At 39.3% G+C, this 17631-nt stretch overlaps 1 protein-coding gene across 1 annotated transcript; it reads right to left on the bottom strand.

Annotated features, from left to right (window-relative positions):
* Positions 1-1829: 1829 nt before the first annotated feature.
* LOC134628935 (carcinoembryonic antigen-related cell adhesion molecule 1-like) lies at positions 1830-12644 on the bottom strand. The gene is made up of 10 exons (XM_063475776.1): positions 12598-12644; positions 12438-12519; positions 8139-8525; positions 5669-5893; positions 4115-4375; positions 3571-3831; positions 2730-2811; positions 2572-2632; positions 2238-2425; positions 1830-2106 (listed from the first exon to the last, which is right to left on the bottom strand). Exons 2-10 carry the CDS (start codon positions 12505-12507, stop codon positions 2040-2042), a joined length of 1602 nt encoding a protein of 533 aa, XP_063331846.1. The 5' UTR covers positions 12508-12519; positions 12598-12644; the 3' UTR covers positions 1830-2039.
* Positions 12645-17631: the final 4987 nt, after the last annotated feature.

The raw sequence follows: 17631 nt of genomic DNA, 5'->3' as shown, positions 1-17631 counted from the left end.
TGTAAGTTTAAATGAATTAACACCCCTGAGTCATACTAACTATCAGAGCCTTTGAAGCACAGGCCGAGGAGGCGGTGTGGCAGCAATCTTCCACACCAGCTTATTAATTAAACAAAGATCAATACAGAGTTGAATTTATTTGAAAGCCTGATGTTTAGCCTTGTCCATCCCAGCTGGAAACTTAGATAAACATTTAAAAAGAGCCCCGTAAAGCTAGAACATCTTACTATTCATCACTGATTGAAGAAAATAAGAACAACCCTAAGTTTCTCTTCAGCGCTGTAGCCAGACTGACCAAAAGTCAGAGCACTGTTGAGCCAACGATTCCTTTAACATTAACTAGTAATGACTTCATGAACTTTTTCACAAATAAAATTTTTATCATTAGAGAAAAAATTACTCATAATCATCTCACAGATGTAACATTATCTACAGCTACTTTCAGTACCATTGATATTCATTTAGAGTCTTTTTCTCCAACTGATCTTTCTGAGTTAACTTCAGTAATTACTTTCATCATATCATCATCATGTCTTTTAGACCCCATTCCTAAAAGACTGCTTAAAGAAGTCCTGCCATTAATTAATGCTTCAGTCTTAAATATGATCAACCTATCTCTAATAATCAGCTGTGTATCACAGGCCTTCAAGCTGGCTGTAGTTAAACTGTTACTTAAAAAGCATCTCTAGACCCAGCTGTCTTAGCTAATTATAGGCCAATCTCTAACCTTCCTTTCATATCAAACATTTTGAAAGAGTAGTTGTCAAACAGCTAACAGATCATCTGCAGAGGAATGGCTCATTTGAAGAGTTTCAGTCAGGTTTCAGAGCTCATCACAGCACAGAAACAGCTTTAGTGAAGGTTACAAATTATCTTCTTATGGCCTCTGACAGTGGACTCATCTCTGTGCTTGTCTTGCTAGACCTCAGTGCAGCGTTCGATACTGTTGACCATAATATTCTATTAGAGCGATTAGAGCACGCTGTAGGTATTACAGGTACTGCGCTGCAGTGGTTTGATTCATATCTATCTCAAAGTCTCCAATTTGTTCATGTAAATGGAGAGTCCTGTTCACACAGATTCTTACTCTGGATGGCATTACCTTGGCCTCCAGTAACACTGTGAGGAAACTCTGAGTCATTTTTGACCAGGATATGTCCTTTAATGCACATATTAAACAAATATGCAGCACTGCTTTCTTCCATTTGCACAATATCTCTAAAATTAGAAATATCCTGTCTGAAAGTGATGCTACAACTTAAAATAAACTGCTTCATTATGATCGCTCACTCTACAGAGCCCTGTTGCCAGTTTCTGTTTAATATCCTGTGACGGTGCTGTGTGATGTCGTTCTACCACTGTGGTGCTTTGAACATGTCTATTTGATTAATAAGTAGTTTTGATGAATAAACATTCCTTGTTTAAACATGTGTCATGGTGTGGTCTCTCTTTGCTTGTGACTTCTTGACGTTTGTAAACATTTGGTGAACTTTATGAGTTTATTTCTGCCTTCTGTGTCCTGCATCTGGGTCCACACTCTACCTGCCACACAGCAGACCACGACGGCTGTAACTAGAGAACGGTCGAGGAATCTGGCTGTTTATTTGAAGCAGCTACTGCAGTTCATGGAAACTGGTACAGTTAGCAAAGTGTGATCCATGGTCTGATTTAGATGAGTGAAATCATTGAACAAAGTGAGGAAGCTGATCCACTTTGACATGTCTATTGTGAAAAGACTTTATTGGATTCCTACATCCAGGTAGGTCTGGATAGCTGCTTGTCCCTTAAAAAATTATTCTTCTGCATTTTGTATACACTCAGATCTTGGTCTATTATTAAAAGTGTGATATTTAACAACAACAACAACAACAAATATACAAAAAAGAGGAAAATACTTTACACAACAGTAACATTTTTCTACTAAACATAACAATATAATGCATTTTCACCTATTTTATAAACCATTTAGCTACAATTGAGCTTAAATCTTGTTTTTTAAGTCAACATAAATATCACATCATCATCATCAACCCGTCCCTTCATCTGGTTTTGTTGACTGTGGAGTACAGTGCACATGAAGACTCTCCTGTTTCCTGACTTCTGTCTCTGAAAACAGAGAAGAACATTTCATGATTTGGAGGATATAGCATCAACTGAAATCATTTCCATTAATGGTGAAAAAGAAGAGTAGAAGCAGTGAGTTTGTTTCTTAGACATGAGAGGACAGTCTCTCTCACCTCTTGGCTGCACTGCCTCTGTTAAATCTAACAGCAGTGTACTCAGTAACGTCCTGTTCCTGCATGTGTCTGTGAGGCTGAGCTGCTCTGATGTTGGAGTAGAGAGGATCTGCCTGGTTATTGGAGAAGTGGATGCTGGTATACTGAAGATCATCCTGTTCCTCTGGCTGTCTCTGATCAGGTAAACACTGTATAGGAAAAAAGATCTCAGCTACAAATGTGATCAAATGTATTTGAGTTAAAGAACAACAGCAAAGAAGGATTTGTGAGTCCAACATGAAGTTTAAAACCACAAAGTTGGTTATTTGTACAACACTGATGTGACTGTTTTCACCTGTTCTCTGTTGTTGGCTCTGTCTTCAGATTTAACAGGTTCCTTGGACATCCTCTTTTTTCTGGTTGGGACAATTAATGATGAACAAAATAATGACATTTATAAACTGTTAAAATCAAAGTTTATCTTGTAAACAATAATGTAACAGATCTGCTCACTGAATCCACAGGAAGACAGAGAAGAATATGACAGGCAGGAGAACAGCAGCAGTTACTCCAGCAGCTTCTAATGTTCCTGCTCCTGTGGAAACAAAGATCAAAATAAAACACTGACAGTTAAGTTAGCATTACAACAACTGAGCACAGAGTCGATTCAGGCACGACATCAAGTCAAGTTAAGCCACAACATTGTAGAATAAATGTTACTGTGCCTGGAATTTTAGATAATTGTACTCTTTGTAAAACTGCACAGGAGCTTGTTCATGCATGAATAGTCAGTAAAATAAGCTACTGTAAGACTTGATGTCAGAGGTTCATGTGAGAAAAACAGAAACATTACAATTAAATGTGAAGTTAAACCAGCATCACTTCCTGAGTACAGAAAGTAACACTAAGTCTGTAGAGTCATATATCATATGTCAACAACTGCTACAAAACTCAGTCCCAGTACAGAACAGTACTGCTGCAGTTTCAGCAGCTTTCAACTGTAACTTTTTTTTACATGTTTAACTTCTACTATTAACTATTAACCTCTGAGCTCATGCAGTGAGGAGGATACTTTGTGAAGAAAGGCCATCAGTCAAGTGGAAGTTAAAGTCAAACACTGCCAGAAGAACCCAACAATGCAGCCAAAGCTCTTCCTCAGAGCAACAGATGTTTGATATACAGAAAAACAACAAAGCAGATTAATATCACCAACAATGAAGAGGACAAAAGTCTAGGATGTGAAATGTGGAGAGTGTGATCTTTGAGGTGACCGAGCAGCTTCCAGCTGTTGGATGAGATATCCTCCTCACTGCCATCATCATTAAATCCACATGAGCTGAATGTCAATGACTACCTGCTACAACAGTCAGCTGTAAGGTGGAGTTATGAGTCCCTCTGTTGTTGTGGGCCACACAGTAATAACTCCCACTGTGCTCAGGTCTGATGTTGCTGATGGTGAAGTTCTGTCCTGATGTTTTAGGTGAGTCTTCATCCTCCTTGTACCAGGTGTAATTAGCTGCTGGGTTAGCATCACTGCTACAGGTCAGAGTCACTGAACTGCCCTCCACTATCTCAACAGAGGGACTCACTGACACAGAGGGAAGCTTTGGAGCATCTGGAGGAGGAAACATGAACATATTTAAAAATGTTGAACTGGATGTTAGATGTTTGCTAATATTTTTCATGCGACTGTAAATTTAGAGGTGAATTTTATAGTCCTTCATAGTTTAAATCACCTCACTGTACGTCTATTATGACATACATCCTGCTGCTGTAGTTCACGCATCAGCTCTTTATCATCTATTACAGCTGATGCGTGAACTACAGCAGCAGAATGTGAATGTTAAACAGGCAGAGTTAATGAAATGTTTCAGTTTTTACTTTTTTTTTTTACTCACATGTCACATCAGTAAGTTTGGATCCAGACCTCTTCATCCCCAGCTTGTTTTCAGCTCTACAGTAATACTGTCCAGAGTCAGAGGACTGAATGGAGCTGAAGACGAGCTGTGAGCCTTCACTGAGATGTTTATGATCATCCTCCTTGTACCAGGTGTAACTAGCTGCTGGGTTAGCATCACTGCTACAGGTCAGAGTCACTGAAATGCCCTCCACTATCTCAGCAGAGGGACTCACTGACACAGAGGGAAGCTTTGGAGCATCTGGAGGAGGAAACATGAACATATTTACAAACTGTGGATTTTTAGAGCAAAACATATTTTAAATGTACAAGACTTCAAACACACAGTGAGAAATGAAGCCTCATTTCCTGCTGAGGCTCCACTTCTCACCAAATCAGACACTGTTAAGTTTTCTTCACACTTTTCATTAATAATAATAAAAATATGTGAAGTGGAGCTGGAAGAATATTCCTCTTATATGTTTGACTTTCCCTTTCCAAAATTTGGAAATTCATCAAACAAGAATATGTCTGGAACGTGTTGGAAAAACTGAAATAATATCTCTGATTGACCAATGATGATGAGAGCTGAGTCTTTATTGTTATCTTTATGGAAAATAAATAATACAAGTGATTAATATACTGCATAGGTTAAGCTAAATGATGAATGTATTTGACACATTATGTTCTTTATATTTCATGTTTAAAAAGCACAAATTATTATTATTCCTGACTGATGATGTTGGTAAGATGAGTGAAATCGATATAAAGAGTAAAGGTTATATTCAATTCAATTCTATATAAATTCAATTCAATTTTATTTATACAGCACCAAATTCCAACAACAGTCGCCTCAAGGTGCTTTATATTGTAAGGTAGACCCTACAATAATACATTCAGAGAAAAAATCCAACAATCATATGACCCTCTATGAGAAAGCACTTTGGCGACAGTGGGAAGGAAAAACTCCCTTTTAAGAGGAAGAAACCTCCAGCAGAACCAGGCTCAGGGAGGGGCGGGGCCATCTGCTTGGACCGATTGGGGTGATATTATAGAACAGATTAAAAATCATATTAATTCATAGTTTTTATGTCTGTATCATCACAGTGAACATGAAGAATGTAAACTTGTATTTTCTTCCTTATTTTGAGGAATTCAGTAAATGTTTGCTTCCACTGATGATGTTGATACTGTACAGTAATAATGTGAGACATAAAACTGAAGCATGTTGGTTAAAAAATATTTCCATGTGAAGAAATTCATGCAGCAAACTCATTTTCTTTTAAATGTGTTTGAGAAAATGTGATTGTGAGGAGACACAAACTTATGGCCACACTCGAGGTAAGATATATTTCTGTTTGGAGAAATCTGGATTATTGATGGTTTGAATCCTGTGAACATTCCTGGATATCTCAGAGCCAATCATCAATAAAACTTCCTCTTTTTAAAACAGCAGCACTTTGAATCAACAAGAAGCCCAGAGTTACATGGAGTTAACATGCAGGATCACATGTTCAGGCTCCACATGTTAGTAAAGTCTGTTGAATAAACTCACACACTGATGGAGAGGGAAACTCCTCGTGTCCTTTTAGAGCACAGGAAATGTTGTCTTCAGGAAATAAAAAATACAGAAGAGTAGAAGATCTTTCTCTCAGATTGACCTGCCCATTCTTCATCCACACATAGGAAGGACGATCAGGCAGACAGCTGCTGTGACATTTCAGCTGTACCTGGGTACCATCCTGTTGGTGCTGTGATGTGATCACCTGCACCTGGAGATCTGCACACATGAGGAAACAACACAAATTCAGTTTATGTTCTTAAAATATGTGCAAACCAAGGGCGTAGATTTGGTTTTGGCATTGGTGGGGACGGATGATTCAACCACCGAACCCTGCCCTGTTTCTTTTTTTTCCCCCCTTTTTGTCTTTGCTTCTTGATAAAAAAATATATATATACTTGCCTACATATGCTATTCTACATGCTTTTAAACCATTTAAAATTACAATTCATAGTTTTATATGTGAATTATATAATGTTAAATTACTTAAGTATTTTAGGCTTTAGTTTACTTCAGCCATATTCCATATAAATCAGGTATCATACAAAAATAAAAATAGAGTCAAGACAATAAAAGAATATGACTTTAAGGACTTAACAACATTACTTCAGTTATAGTACACCAACATCTCTGATACATTAGCACTAAGGGAACACTGAATGACCTGCTGTTTTTTTGTCCATAAAACTACTCATCTAAGATTACCACAAAGTAAAAGATCTCTCAGCAAAATTATGCAACATTCAACATTTTGCCCCGATCAAATCAGTGAGCTGGGATTTTTTATTCTAAACATGAACTACTGTTACAGCAACAGACATGGACTACTGGTGCCCCACACAACAACTCAATGTCCAGTATGTGAAGGAGCCAAACACATGCCTGCTCCTCTCGTTAACTGAGAAACTGCTGGCATATTGGTTTTACATCTATACTGTCCAGTCTCTCCTGGTGGACATGGCATACAGCAGCATTGTTTAATCTCATTGGAGTCATTGTTAACCTTAGCCATGCTTTTAGTCTTCTGAGAGCACTGAAGCTTCTTTCAGCCTCAGTACATGCGTTTTATCCTCAGATTAAAATTATTATTCTGTGCTTGATGTGCCTCACCTTTGGCCCTGGCTTTTCCACTCTGACTGCACTAGGACATATTGCCACCTGATAAAATAACACATTGATTTGTGCCATATAAAAAGTGAGACATGTCAATTTAGATTCTTTGTCAAATATACACTAATGAATCAATTTACATCAGCAGCCTAACAATTGTCATGATAATAAATACTAGTTAATCTATAGCACCAAAACATCAGTCAGTCACCTGTGACCTCGCCTCTTCACCTGGGTCCGAGCTACAACATGGCAGAGCTGCCTCTGTCACCTGATAAATAACAGTGAGACACTCCACATACATGCAGTCACACAGGTGCTGCAAATACAGTCATGAACCATCAAGTCATCATCCAATTTCACCTGTGATCTTGTGTCACCATCAGTCTCTGAGCTTTGTGTTGGTTCTTCTGTCACCTGACAAATAGGACATACATGACAATAAGAATAAAATGTGTAGCTGCTTCAGTGTTTCTGTCACTTTGTGCAGATCTTGACTCATCATGATGAGTCAGTAATGTTTGTAGGGTGAGTGCATTTTAAAAACAATTTGTGCAAACTGCACTACAAGGTGGAATATTTGCAAAATCATGACTACCTCATGATATATTGCCTCAAAAATGAACCGTATGAATATGTCAGCGCCATTAGGATGAAATTATTGTGTCACCAACATTTTAACGTTAGACATATAATTTTAACAGCCTCTGTAAACTAATATCCTGGCTTGCTCGAGGCTGCCGTTTTCTCTGACAGTTTCAATCAAAATTAGAAATGCTGCTCTGAGACTGCGATAACTAACAGTGCTGCATGTTGTGCAGTTAGTTTCCAAAACACGTTATTTATGGTTACATACATTTTAGACTGATGTGGGCCGAAGCCTAACATAGCCTGTAACGTTATTATGACGGACACATTTTATGAGTGAACTTGACTTTAAGTGCCTTACAGGTTTCTTTGAAAAATACTTTCTTATATCCAGGTTCTTCCGTTTTGCTGCCATCCTCCTCTCCTCCTTGCAGGTCCAGCGCAGGCTTGCGGCTGCTAAAACTAAATAAAGCTCCCTGAAAGGCACAGCCAATCACATTGGCCATATTTGTCACATGAGGTAGGACTCCAGTAGAGAACGTGATTTAACTCTTTCTGCACCGCTGGGTGAATGAGACGCTGACAAATCGTTTTTTTCTTTCTATTGGGTTTGTTTTTCTTTACTCGAAGAGATCAAGTTATCGGTGGGGACAATTCAATAATCGCTGGATATTGGTGGGGACATGTCCCTTCCGTCCATGCCAGATCTACGCCCTTGGTGCAAACTGTATCTAGAACCAAATAATAAATTCAAATAAAATGTTACCTGTGACAGTCAAAGTGACTCCAGGTGAACCAGTATAGCTCCCTCCTTGTTGGTTTGTTATGAATCTGAACTTGTACACAGCTGAGTCGCTCTGTCTCAGCTCTGTGATTCTCAGAGTGCAGTCCTTCTGATTAAAACGATACTCCACTCGTCCTGTGTAGTCTGAGTCTGATTTCAGATCCACAGGATTATGACTGGTTCCTTTAGTAAACCACAATTTGTCTTGAACTTCAGTAGTTACATGATACATTTGATAAGATTGATAAGTTTGATATTGTATCCTGTATGGGTATGTGTATCTGCATTTTATTTCCACCGTTGATCCTTTCACAGCACAGATCTGAGTAGAAGTGTAAGTCACTCCCCAGCCATCCTGACTCTGTACCACTGTAACACAGAGCACATCAGAAACACTGTTAAAACCTTCAGTTAACAATGAGTTCAAAGACAAAGAGAATAACTGGACAAAACTCAAACTCATCAATGACAAGATCACTGATTTATATTAATTGAAATAAATAGTTATGGTATATGTTTTTTGTTTTATTATTTCCAGATAATTTTTTATCATTTCTGAATGTTTCAGCTCGGTGTCATGATGTCACTGACTCTCTGGTCATTTCAGCCTCATCCACCTGTCCTGCCAATCAGAGGACTCCATCATCTCCTCCTTCCTGATCACCTGTTCACATTCACCTCATTAGTTCCTCTGTATAAACACGACATTCAGTCTTTGCCTGTTTATTTATTTGCAATAACTTTCTGTCTCATTATCTGTTCTGACAAGTTTTCCTGTTTGTTTGCATCTTTTTTTTCTTTGTATTTTTTTTATGAACTTTTAGTGAACTGTTTGCCAACTTCCTGTCTCTCCATCACACATTTACGTTTATTTGAAGTGTGAAATGTTGGTCCACTTATTTTCCATCCCTGTTTTGTTTATCTCCTTATCTTTGAAAAATGTAACAATAAGAGAAAAATCACATCCTCCCTTCTTTAGGTTGTTTTTTTTTTTTTAAATATATATATCACTAAACATTTGTGCCTTACATGGTTCATTCTTAACTCTGAGTTTCAGTTTCTTCTGGAGAAGTCTCTGATATTTTAAGAGGACTACGCCGATTTTGTCAAATAACTTGTCCATTTTCAGTCATCACACTGGTTCACACTTTGGTTCTCCATCCATCCTGATCCTCAGTCCTGACTGTGTCCTCTGCTGCTATTGGTGGAAGCTGTTTGGCTGTTCTGCCATAAAACAACTTTTCCTTCGCCCTCAGTTGTTGTATTTTTTGATGTACTTTTGAACTCTTTTCAGGCTTGATGTAGTTTGGCAGTGTGGTGCACAGTTTTCTGTTCATCAGCAGCTCAGCAGGTGACAGTCCACTCTCAAGCAGTGAGATTCTGTTTCTGCAGTAAAGGAGGGTGAGCCATATACGTAGCCATGAAACCTCTCTAAGGCAAAAAGCAGTCACAGCATTCTTTATCAATTTGAGCGTAGCAGTCACTCTCTGTCATGGACCTGGAAGCATAGCGATTGGTTTCCAATGTTCACCTTCAGCCTGCAGAAGAACTGCACCGCTTCCATCTTTTGAGGCATCAGTTGATAGTTTGATCCTCTTTGATGAGTCACAGAGTGTCAGCACAGGTGCAGTTGTTAGTGTTCTCTTATGTTCCCATCCACCTTCATTTGAACTCGTGTTCTTTATGCAGCAGCTCATGAATACAGGATGTTTTGCAGACAGATTGGGAATGAATTTACTAATGGTGTTCACTGCTGTCATTATGTGTAGCACTCCTGTCTTGTCTGTGGATCTTTATGTCCAGCACTGCCTCGATTATTTTCTTGATGAGGCTGAACTCCTTGTGCTGAGAGTTTGTCTCCCAAAAACACGATTTCTTGCACTGCAAACCAACATTTGTTCTTGTTGAGCTTAAGTCCATATTTTTGAATCCGCCCAAATACCCTGATCAGTCTCTCTTTTTTGTTCTTGCATTTACAGCCCCAGATAATTATGTCATCCACATGAACTCGGACGCCTTAGAGTCCTTCTATTATATGCTCCATTGCCCTGTGAAATATCTCAGATGATGAGATTAATCCAAAAATGTAGTCTCAGGAAACAGTATCAGCCAAAAGGTTTATTGAAGGTGCAGTGTTTGGTGCTGCTTTCATTCAGCTTTAACCTTGTGAAGCATCGTGTTTTGTGAAGTATCTGGTGCCATTTCACTGGTTATTTCTTCATGTTTAGGTATTTGGTAACGCTCCTGTTTGATTTTAGTTCAGAGCTTTTGGACCCATGAATATTCATTTTCACATTTGAACAGAACAACAAATGTCTCACTTAAATCAGTATCTTCTACCATGTTTACTGATGGCCTTTTCTTTTCCTCTTAACATGCTGCTGTGCTTGACAAATCTTTGTAGCTCCTTCAAACATCAGTTCAGCCTCAAATTTTTCAATAACTCTGTCAAACTTCCCATTATCGCCCCGCTCGTCATAAACAAATGTGTTTTACAATATGATAGCTTGAAGTCCAGCAGTTGTAAATAGTAATGCTACCTTTTTCGCACTTGCTTGGTTTTAAATCCTACAGCTGGACTCATTGCTTGAAGGCGCGCCAACTGCTGCTGATCTTTCCTGTTAACTTCAAACTGTCTGGCAGTTTAATAGGATTCATACCGTGTCCACAATGTGCCTCTGTTTAGACTTTTATTCCTGGCACCGTGTTATGTTTCTCTCCTCATTTTTGAAGAATGAGTTGTTCAGTCTCTGCTACATGCTGTTATTCATACTTGTTGCGTAGCAGATAAAACAGTGCCACACAGCCAATTCTAATTCTTATACATGTTATTTTTTCCGTACCTCTCTCTACCTCTATCTGCCATATCGCTCACACCTTTAGTCTCTACACAAATATTTAGACACTTTTTTGTGTGGCGTGGAATTACAACAATTTTACCACTATAACAGATCTGATCATCACATTGGTGTACCCACAGAGGCCACAAAATGCCTCTAAAAATATTCATAACACAGACTGTGGTGGTTGGGTGTGGACACAAACCACACCCAACCACCACAGGAGAGGAGGGGGTGGGGTGGAGTAGAGGGTTCAGGGGCAGTGCCAGAGGAGTCTGGGTCACTGGGACCAGGAGTGTTTGTGTGATGAGGAGCAGAGCTGACAGCAGGAGGCTGTAACACAGTGACTGTGAACTGACAAGTAACTGCTTGTTGCTGAGACAGCCTGTGGTTACAACCGAAGGAATAAAGTCTCAAGAAGGTCCTGGGTTCAAGTCCACCAACTGGTCAGGGCCTTTTTGTGTTGAGTTTGTTCTTCCTGTGCCTCCATGAGTTCTCTGCAGGTACTCCTGCTTCCTCCCACAGTCCAAAGACAACCAGTTAGTGGGTTTAGGTTAACTGGTGAATTCTAAATTTGCTGATAGGTGTGAGTATGAAAGGCTGCCCGTCTCTCTGTGTTAGGCCTGCAACAGACTGGTGACCTTCAATAGTGATAGATAGCGCTGCCCTTTAACCCTGAATTCTATAAGTAGAAGACAATGGATGGATGGATATTTACACTCTTATAAATAGTTTGTTTCTAATGTTAAAATGAATCTATACTGAGCTTTGACTTTGTTCAGTCTTCAGTTTCACACAAACAGCAGTCGTTTAATTATTGTGAAGGAAAACGACACAATGTGCTTTTCTCACCTCTCTGTTCACAGCTGAGTTGTGAAACCACGTAAAAGCAGAACAAACATGCAGACAGTGAGAAAACTCTGTAGAGCAGCTATAGCATAACTGTAGATACCAACATACAGAGGACATACAGATTTATTTGTACAGCAATTTCATATAAACACAGAGTGTTTTATAGATTGACAGAAAGAGGAATATAAAGAGACATTAGAAACAAGTGAAACGTGTGTACATGTATACAGGTCATGACAGAAAAACAAGTAAAACTAAAGCTGTTTCTCATGTTCACAGATGTCTGTTCATATATTATATGTAGTTGCCACAAATACATGTCGTTTCCATTTTAACCTTCTTAAAAGTAATGTTTAGCCTATAGAAACGTTTGGTCACAATAAAAAATGAATAAATAAAAATAGAAAAATGCTTAACCCAGAATTTGGACCCACAGCATCCAGAAAAATGTTGATTTTTCACAAAACCAACGTTTTTAATCCTAATTCTTTGCACTCTGTTCAGATTTTAAGCCTGATTTTAAAGACTTAATTCAACTTTCCTACATTTGTGTTTTAAAACAGTGAATGTAAATGTCGACACACAGTACCTGACACAGAGAGAACGACGACAACAAATCCTCTCACTGCTGTATTTAATCTCATAGCTGCTCCTCTCATCTGTCTGTGTGACTTCAGAGACAATAAAACATGTCAGCAGGTAAATAATGTATCCAGGAATCAGACCCATCAAAGAACAGTTCTACTTACAAATGTGAAGGACGTTGTCTAAAGATTTCTTTTGCTGTGGTCTGCAGGCAGATAAAGGAAGTGTTTAAATATAACAGCTTCCTTCCTGTTCACAGTAGGACAAATGCAAGTAAACACAGAAGTTAAAACCTGCTATTAATCCACTTTGATTATCTTCACTCGTTCAATGAATAATAAAGATAATGTTGTTCTCAGCATGTGCTCTTTTTCTTTAACTTGTATGAACTGAATCTTCTGTGGCACTGAAATGGATCAGTGCAAAGAGCATTGGTGGGATGATGGATGCAGACAGTGGAGTCCTCAGTACTGAAGCAGCAACACTAAAGTCTCACCACTGGGGGAAACTGAAACATCAGAAACTCAAAGAAAAAAATATAAACACATTTTATGGTTGGTTTATTTTTAAAAAGCAAACAAATGTCTCTGATCTTATTTAACCCTCTCAGGGCAGGCGTTGCAGATTTGCAACAGTTAAAAGCTAACAACCTGATTACCCCACATACATATTTTATGAGTTTTTTTACTCAGAAGTACCACTGCAGGACTTGGTTGTGCATTAGCAACAAAAAAACTTAATTTGAGCCTGAGAGGGTTAAAATAATACTCTGAAAACCATGAAAACAGAAAATAATTAAAGGTATAATCTTTCTTTTATTTAACATAAGAAGCAGTTTCAGCAAATGGTCAGTGTGGACAAGTAGTTAAAGACTCTAACCTTCCTGTAAGGTTCCCTTTTTCAAAATCCACACTGCTGTGGTGGATATCAGTTTTCCATGGTTCTCTTTGGTCAGTGACTCTCAGAGATCCATCTTCTCTTTTCAGTGACCTGAACATGACTAAAAGTCCTCTGACATTCTCAGGGAGTGAAGGATTTTACCAGTGTCGCCTACATTCAGGACTGAACCAGAGCTTTGATCACTGGAGCTGTTTTACTGAGATACCTTTCTGCTGTGCTCTCCAAGTACAAGAAAGAAATCCAACTATTATAAAATACCAGCTTCCTTCCTGTTCACAGCACTAATATGCAGATGAGCCAACTGAAAACAAACAGGAAACAGAAGTGTCACTAATTTTGTATTTCTTGGTGTGAGAACCAGAGCAGTTTCTTGCTCTATGCAGATGGACAGGAAATGAGTTCAGCTTTGATATGTTTGATATCCATTTAATGTCTTCATGTGTTTATGAATGTGTTTCCAGCTGCAGGATTTCAAACCATGTGTCTGTGAAAGAATGTTCCAGCATTGTGCCGTGATATAATTCCACCTGTGCAACAAGTCCAGTCGTGAAATTTCCCAACTACTGAATATTCCACAGTCAGCTGTTTGTGGAATTAAAACAAACTGCAAGTGATTGGAAACAACAGCAACTCAGCCATGAAGTGGTAGGAAATGTAAAATCATCATATCAGGAAAATTCAGACAGTGGGAACAGTTTGGGGATGGCCTTGTTAACCTTTCCTCGCCGTCGGTCCCCTGACTGTGGTCACAAGTGTCATGGTCCTGGGTCATTAGACTCAGCGTTTTGTGTTTACTGTTCTCATTATTATCCTGTGTTGTAGTTTATTCTGATTTTGGTATTTTGTTCAACAGTTCTTAAGGTTTTAGTTCTTAGTGCTTTGTTATTCCTGCCTGTCTGCTTTCCCGGTGTGGCGTTCGTTGCCCTGAGTTTGTTTGTAACACAGTTTGTGATTTCCTGTTTTACTTTGAAGTCCTGTGTCGTTTCCTGATTACCTTGTGTCTGTACTAGTGTGGATCTACCTCTGCTCCTCGTGTGTAATCTGGTGTTCTCAGCGGCTCGCTGCTCCTCGTCCCGTGTGTCTCCGTATATTATGATTGCAGGTTTGGTTTCTAGTTTTCCCATTTTAGTTTATGTCTAGCTTGTGTCCACATTTCCTGTTTGCCACTTACCACACTGTAAATAAAATTCACTCGCATCACCACCGCCGTCTGCAAATTGGGTCCTCCTTCAATACATCACATGACTGCTGCCCCAGTCGTGACAGAAAGGGGAGATGATGCCTCGTCCAGGGCTGAAGTTGATGTTCTCCTTCAGGGTTAACTCCGAAAAAACCCTGAAATGTAATCTTGTTGGACCTGTTTACATTTGTATTTATTTCACTATATTCATCAATTTAATGTTTTTTAATCCATCAGCCAGCTGGAGTCTTTCTGTGTGGAGTTTGCATCTTCTATCCATGTCTGTGCGGGATCTCTCCAGGTTCCAGCTTCCATCCACAGGCCAACAACTGGAATGAGATGATGCTCCAACTAGAGAGCGGTTGAGGAACCTGGCTGTTTAATTTGAAGCAGCTGCTGCAGTTCATGGAAACTGTTACACTTATCAAAGTGTGAGAGCTCAGAGTACAATGAGTTGTTTGGTGTTAGTGGTAAACTGTTGATGTGGCCACACTGATGAGGCTCTGCTCTGTGACTCACAAAGGGAAAGTCCAACCCTGTTACAACATCAACCTTTACATGACAACTTATCTATGTGAAGATATGAATATACTTAATGTTTAGTTTCCCAAATTTTGTAGTTTCCATAAACCTGTTGACTGCTCTTACACACAGCACTGGATGATTTAATCCACTGAAATTAATTTGTGGACATAAGCAGGCAAATATGCTCTAAACTGAAAAGATTATTTTTTTAATCTCTCTTTTTTAGAACATATCCTAGCAATCATAGGGTGAGAGGCAGGGTCCAACCTAATCAGATTACCAGGCTACACACAAAGAGTCTTCACTGTCACTGAAAGATCGTTATTGCTATTGTCTCAGAGTGACCTGCCCATTCTTCATCCACACATAGGAAGGATGATCAAGCAGCTGCTGTGACATTTCAGCTGTACCTGGTTACCATCCTGTTGGTGCTGTGATGTGATCACCTGCACCTGGAGATCTGCATACATGAGGAAACAACACAAATTCAGTTTATGTTCTTAAAATATGTGCAAACTGTATCTGGAAGCAAATAATGAATTCAAATAAAATGTTACCTGTGACAGTCAAAGTGACTCCAGGTGATCCAGTAAATTTCCCTCCTGGATCGTTTGTTATGAATCTGAACTTGTACTCAGCTGAGTCGCTCTCTCTCAGGTCTGTGATTCTCAGAGTGCAGTCATTGTTTTTACACTGATACTGAACTCGACCTGAATACTCTGGATCTGTTGTCAGATCCACAGGTTCATTATTACTCTCTTTTGTGAGCCAGAATGTCCTCACAACTCTATAAGGATTATGTGCTCTAGATGGGTATGTGTAGGTGCAGCGTATCTCCACTGTGGATCCTTTTACAGCACAGATCTGAGTAGATGTGTAAGTCACTCCCCAGCCATACTGACCCAGAACAACTGTAACACAGAGCACATCATAACAAAAAATAAAGTTAGATTAACAAAAATTAAACACACTTATTTGGATTATTATTTTTCTGTAGGCTACATTTTCAGCTTCATGTGTCATGGAAAACAAAGTTTGCAGGTTTTTATTTTCAGCTAAAGATTCATCTGATCTTCACATTAGAAGGCAGGAACTCAGTGAGAGCAGCTGCTTTGTAGACCGAGTGTAATGAGAACCTGCAGTTAGTGTTGTCGTTTGGACAGATAAATAGACTCTCACTCATGTTAGAATAAAACAAACTATATGATAAATGATTTGCTGATGATAAAGGTAAATGTGTAGAAGTTACAGGCTGCCAGAAATGTTTGCATTGACCCACTGTTGCTCTTTGTGCACAAGGTAAGATGAGTTTGAAATGAATTTAAATGTGTTTCAGTCACCGTATGAAACACTAACAGCATGAACTCCTCCTCTTTCCATTATGATGCATGAGACGTTGTTCTGGGAGTTAACTCAACCACAAAGAGCAGTAAAGTTTCATCAAACAGTTGTTTTCTTTGTGTCAGAGTATTTTAGCAGGTGATAGACGCCATCCTGAGCACAGATCTAAAATAAGGTTTTAGTAGTGAGGCTACCTTTGACGCCCAGGTTAACCCAGACAGAAAGGGAACCAGGAAACACCTGGCCAGCCCGAGTGTTTCTGGTGACATGGACAGTGGCAAAGGAACAGCCAATCAGAAAGGGTTTCATGTGTCCAGAGTGAATGCAGCATGGAGATGGTTAGCAGAGGTGATGGAGACAGGAGAGGAGGAAGCTACTGAGTAGCCCACAGTAACAAACAGATAAAAGCAGAAACCTTTTGTTGGAATTATTGCTCATGTAGTTTAATGTATTCAAGGATTCAAGGAGTTTTATTGTCATTCTCATCACATGTTAACATGAGGTGGAACGAAATTATGTTCACACGGTCCCGGAGTGAAAAGAAACAAAATAATGAAATAAAATTACAATAAAAATCATGAAGAAACTGAATTATTTTTAAAGTAATAAATAAATAGTTGGGTTTGTTTTTTTTTGTTTAGTTTTTAGTTTTTTTTAACAAACAGAAATGACAAGTAACAAAACAATACAAAAAATAATACTATAACTAGAGTGCAACAACCTGAGTACCAGTATGGAGTATGGGTATAGAGTGTAGGTGTAAATATAGGTGTAAATAAACACTTGCCAGCATTGATAAAGTGACAGTGTCAGTAGTGATTAAGGTGCTACAATAACAGTTCTTGTCCATTATGCACAGAGAAGTCTCACAGCTGTTTCTCAGTCTGGTGGTTTTGCATTTAATGCTTCTCAGCCTCCTGCCTGAGCGGAGCGGGACAAAGAGTGTGTGGGACAAAGAGTGTGTGTGCTGGGTGAGTGGGGTCCTTCATGATACAGGTGGCCCTCTTCCCTCATCTGGAGGTGTATATGTCTGTGACGGTCGGGAGGCTGCCTCCGACAGCTCTCTGTGCAGCCTTCACCACCCTCTGTAGAGCTTTCCTCTCTGCCACAGTGCAGTTTCCGTGCCACATCTTGATGCCAGAGCACACTGCACATCTTTAAAAGGAGATGAGGACTGAGCTCTCCATTCCCGCACGCTTCAACCTCCTCAGGAAGTAGAGCATCTGGTGAGCCTTCCTGATCAGGCTGGAAG

Source organism: Pelmatolapia mariae, linkage group LG6 (genome assembly GCF_036321145.2).
Source record: "Pelmatolapia mariae isolate MD_Pm_ZW linkage group LG6, Pm_UMD_F_2, whole genome shotgun sequence".
NCBI lineage: Eukaryota > Metazoa > Chordata > Actinopteri > Cichliformes > Cichlidae > Pelmatolapia > Pelmatolapia mariae.
This window is presented reverse-complemented; position numbering and strand designations above follow the sequence as displayed.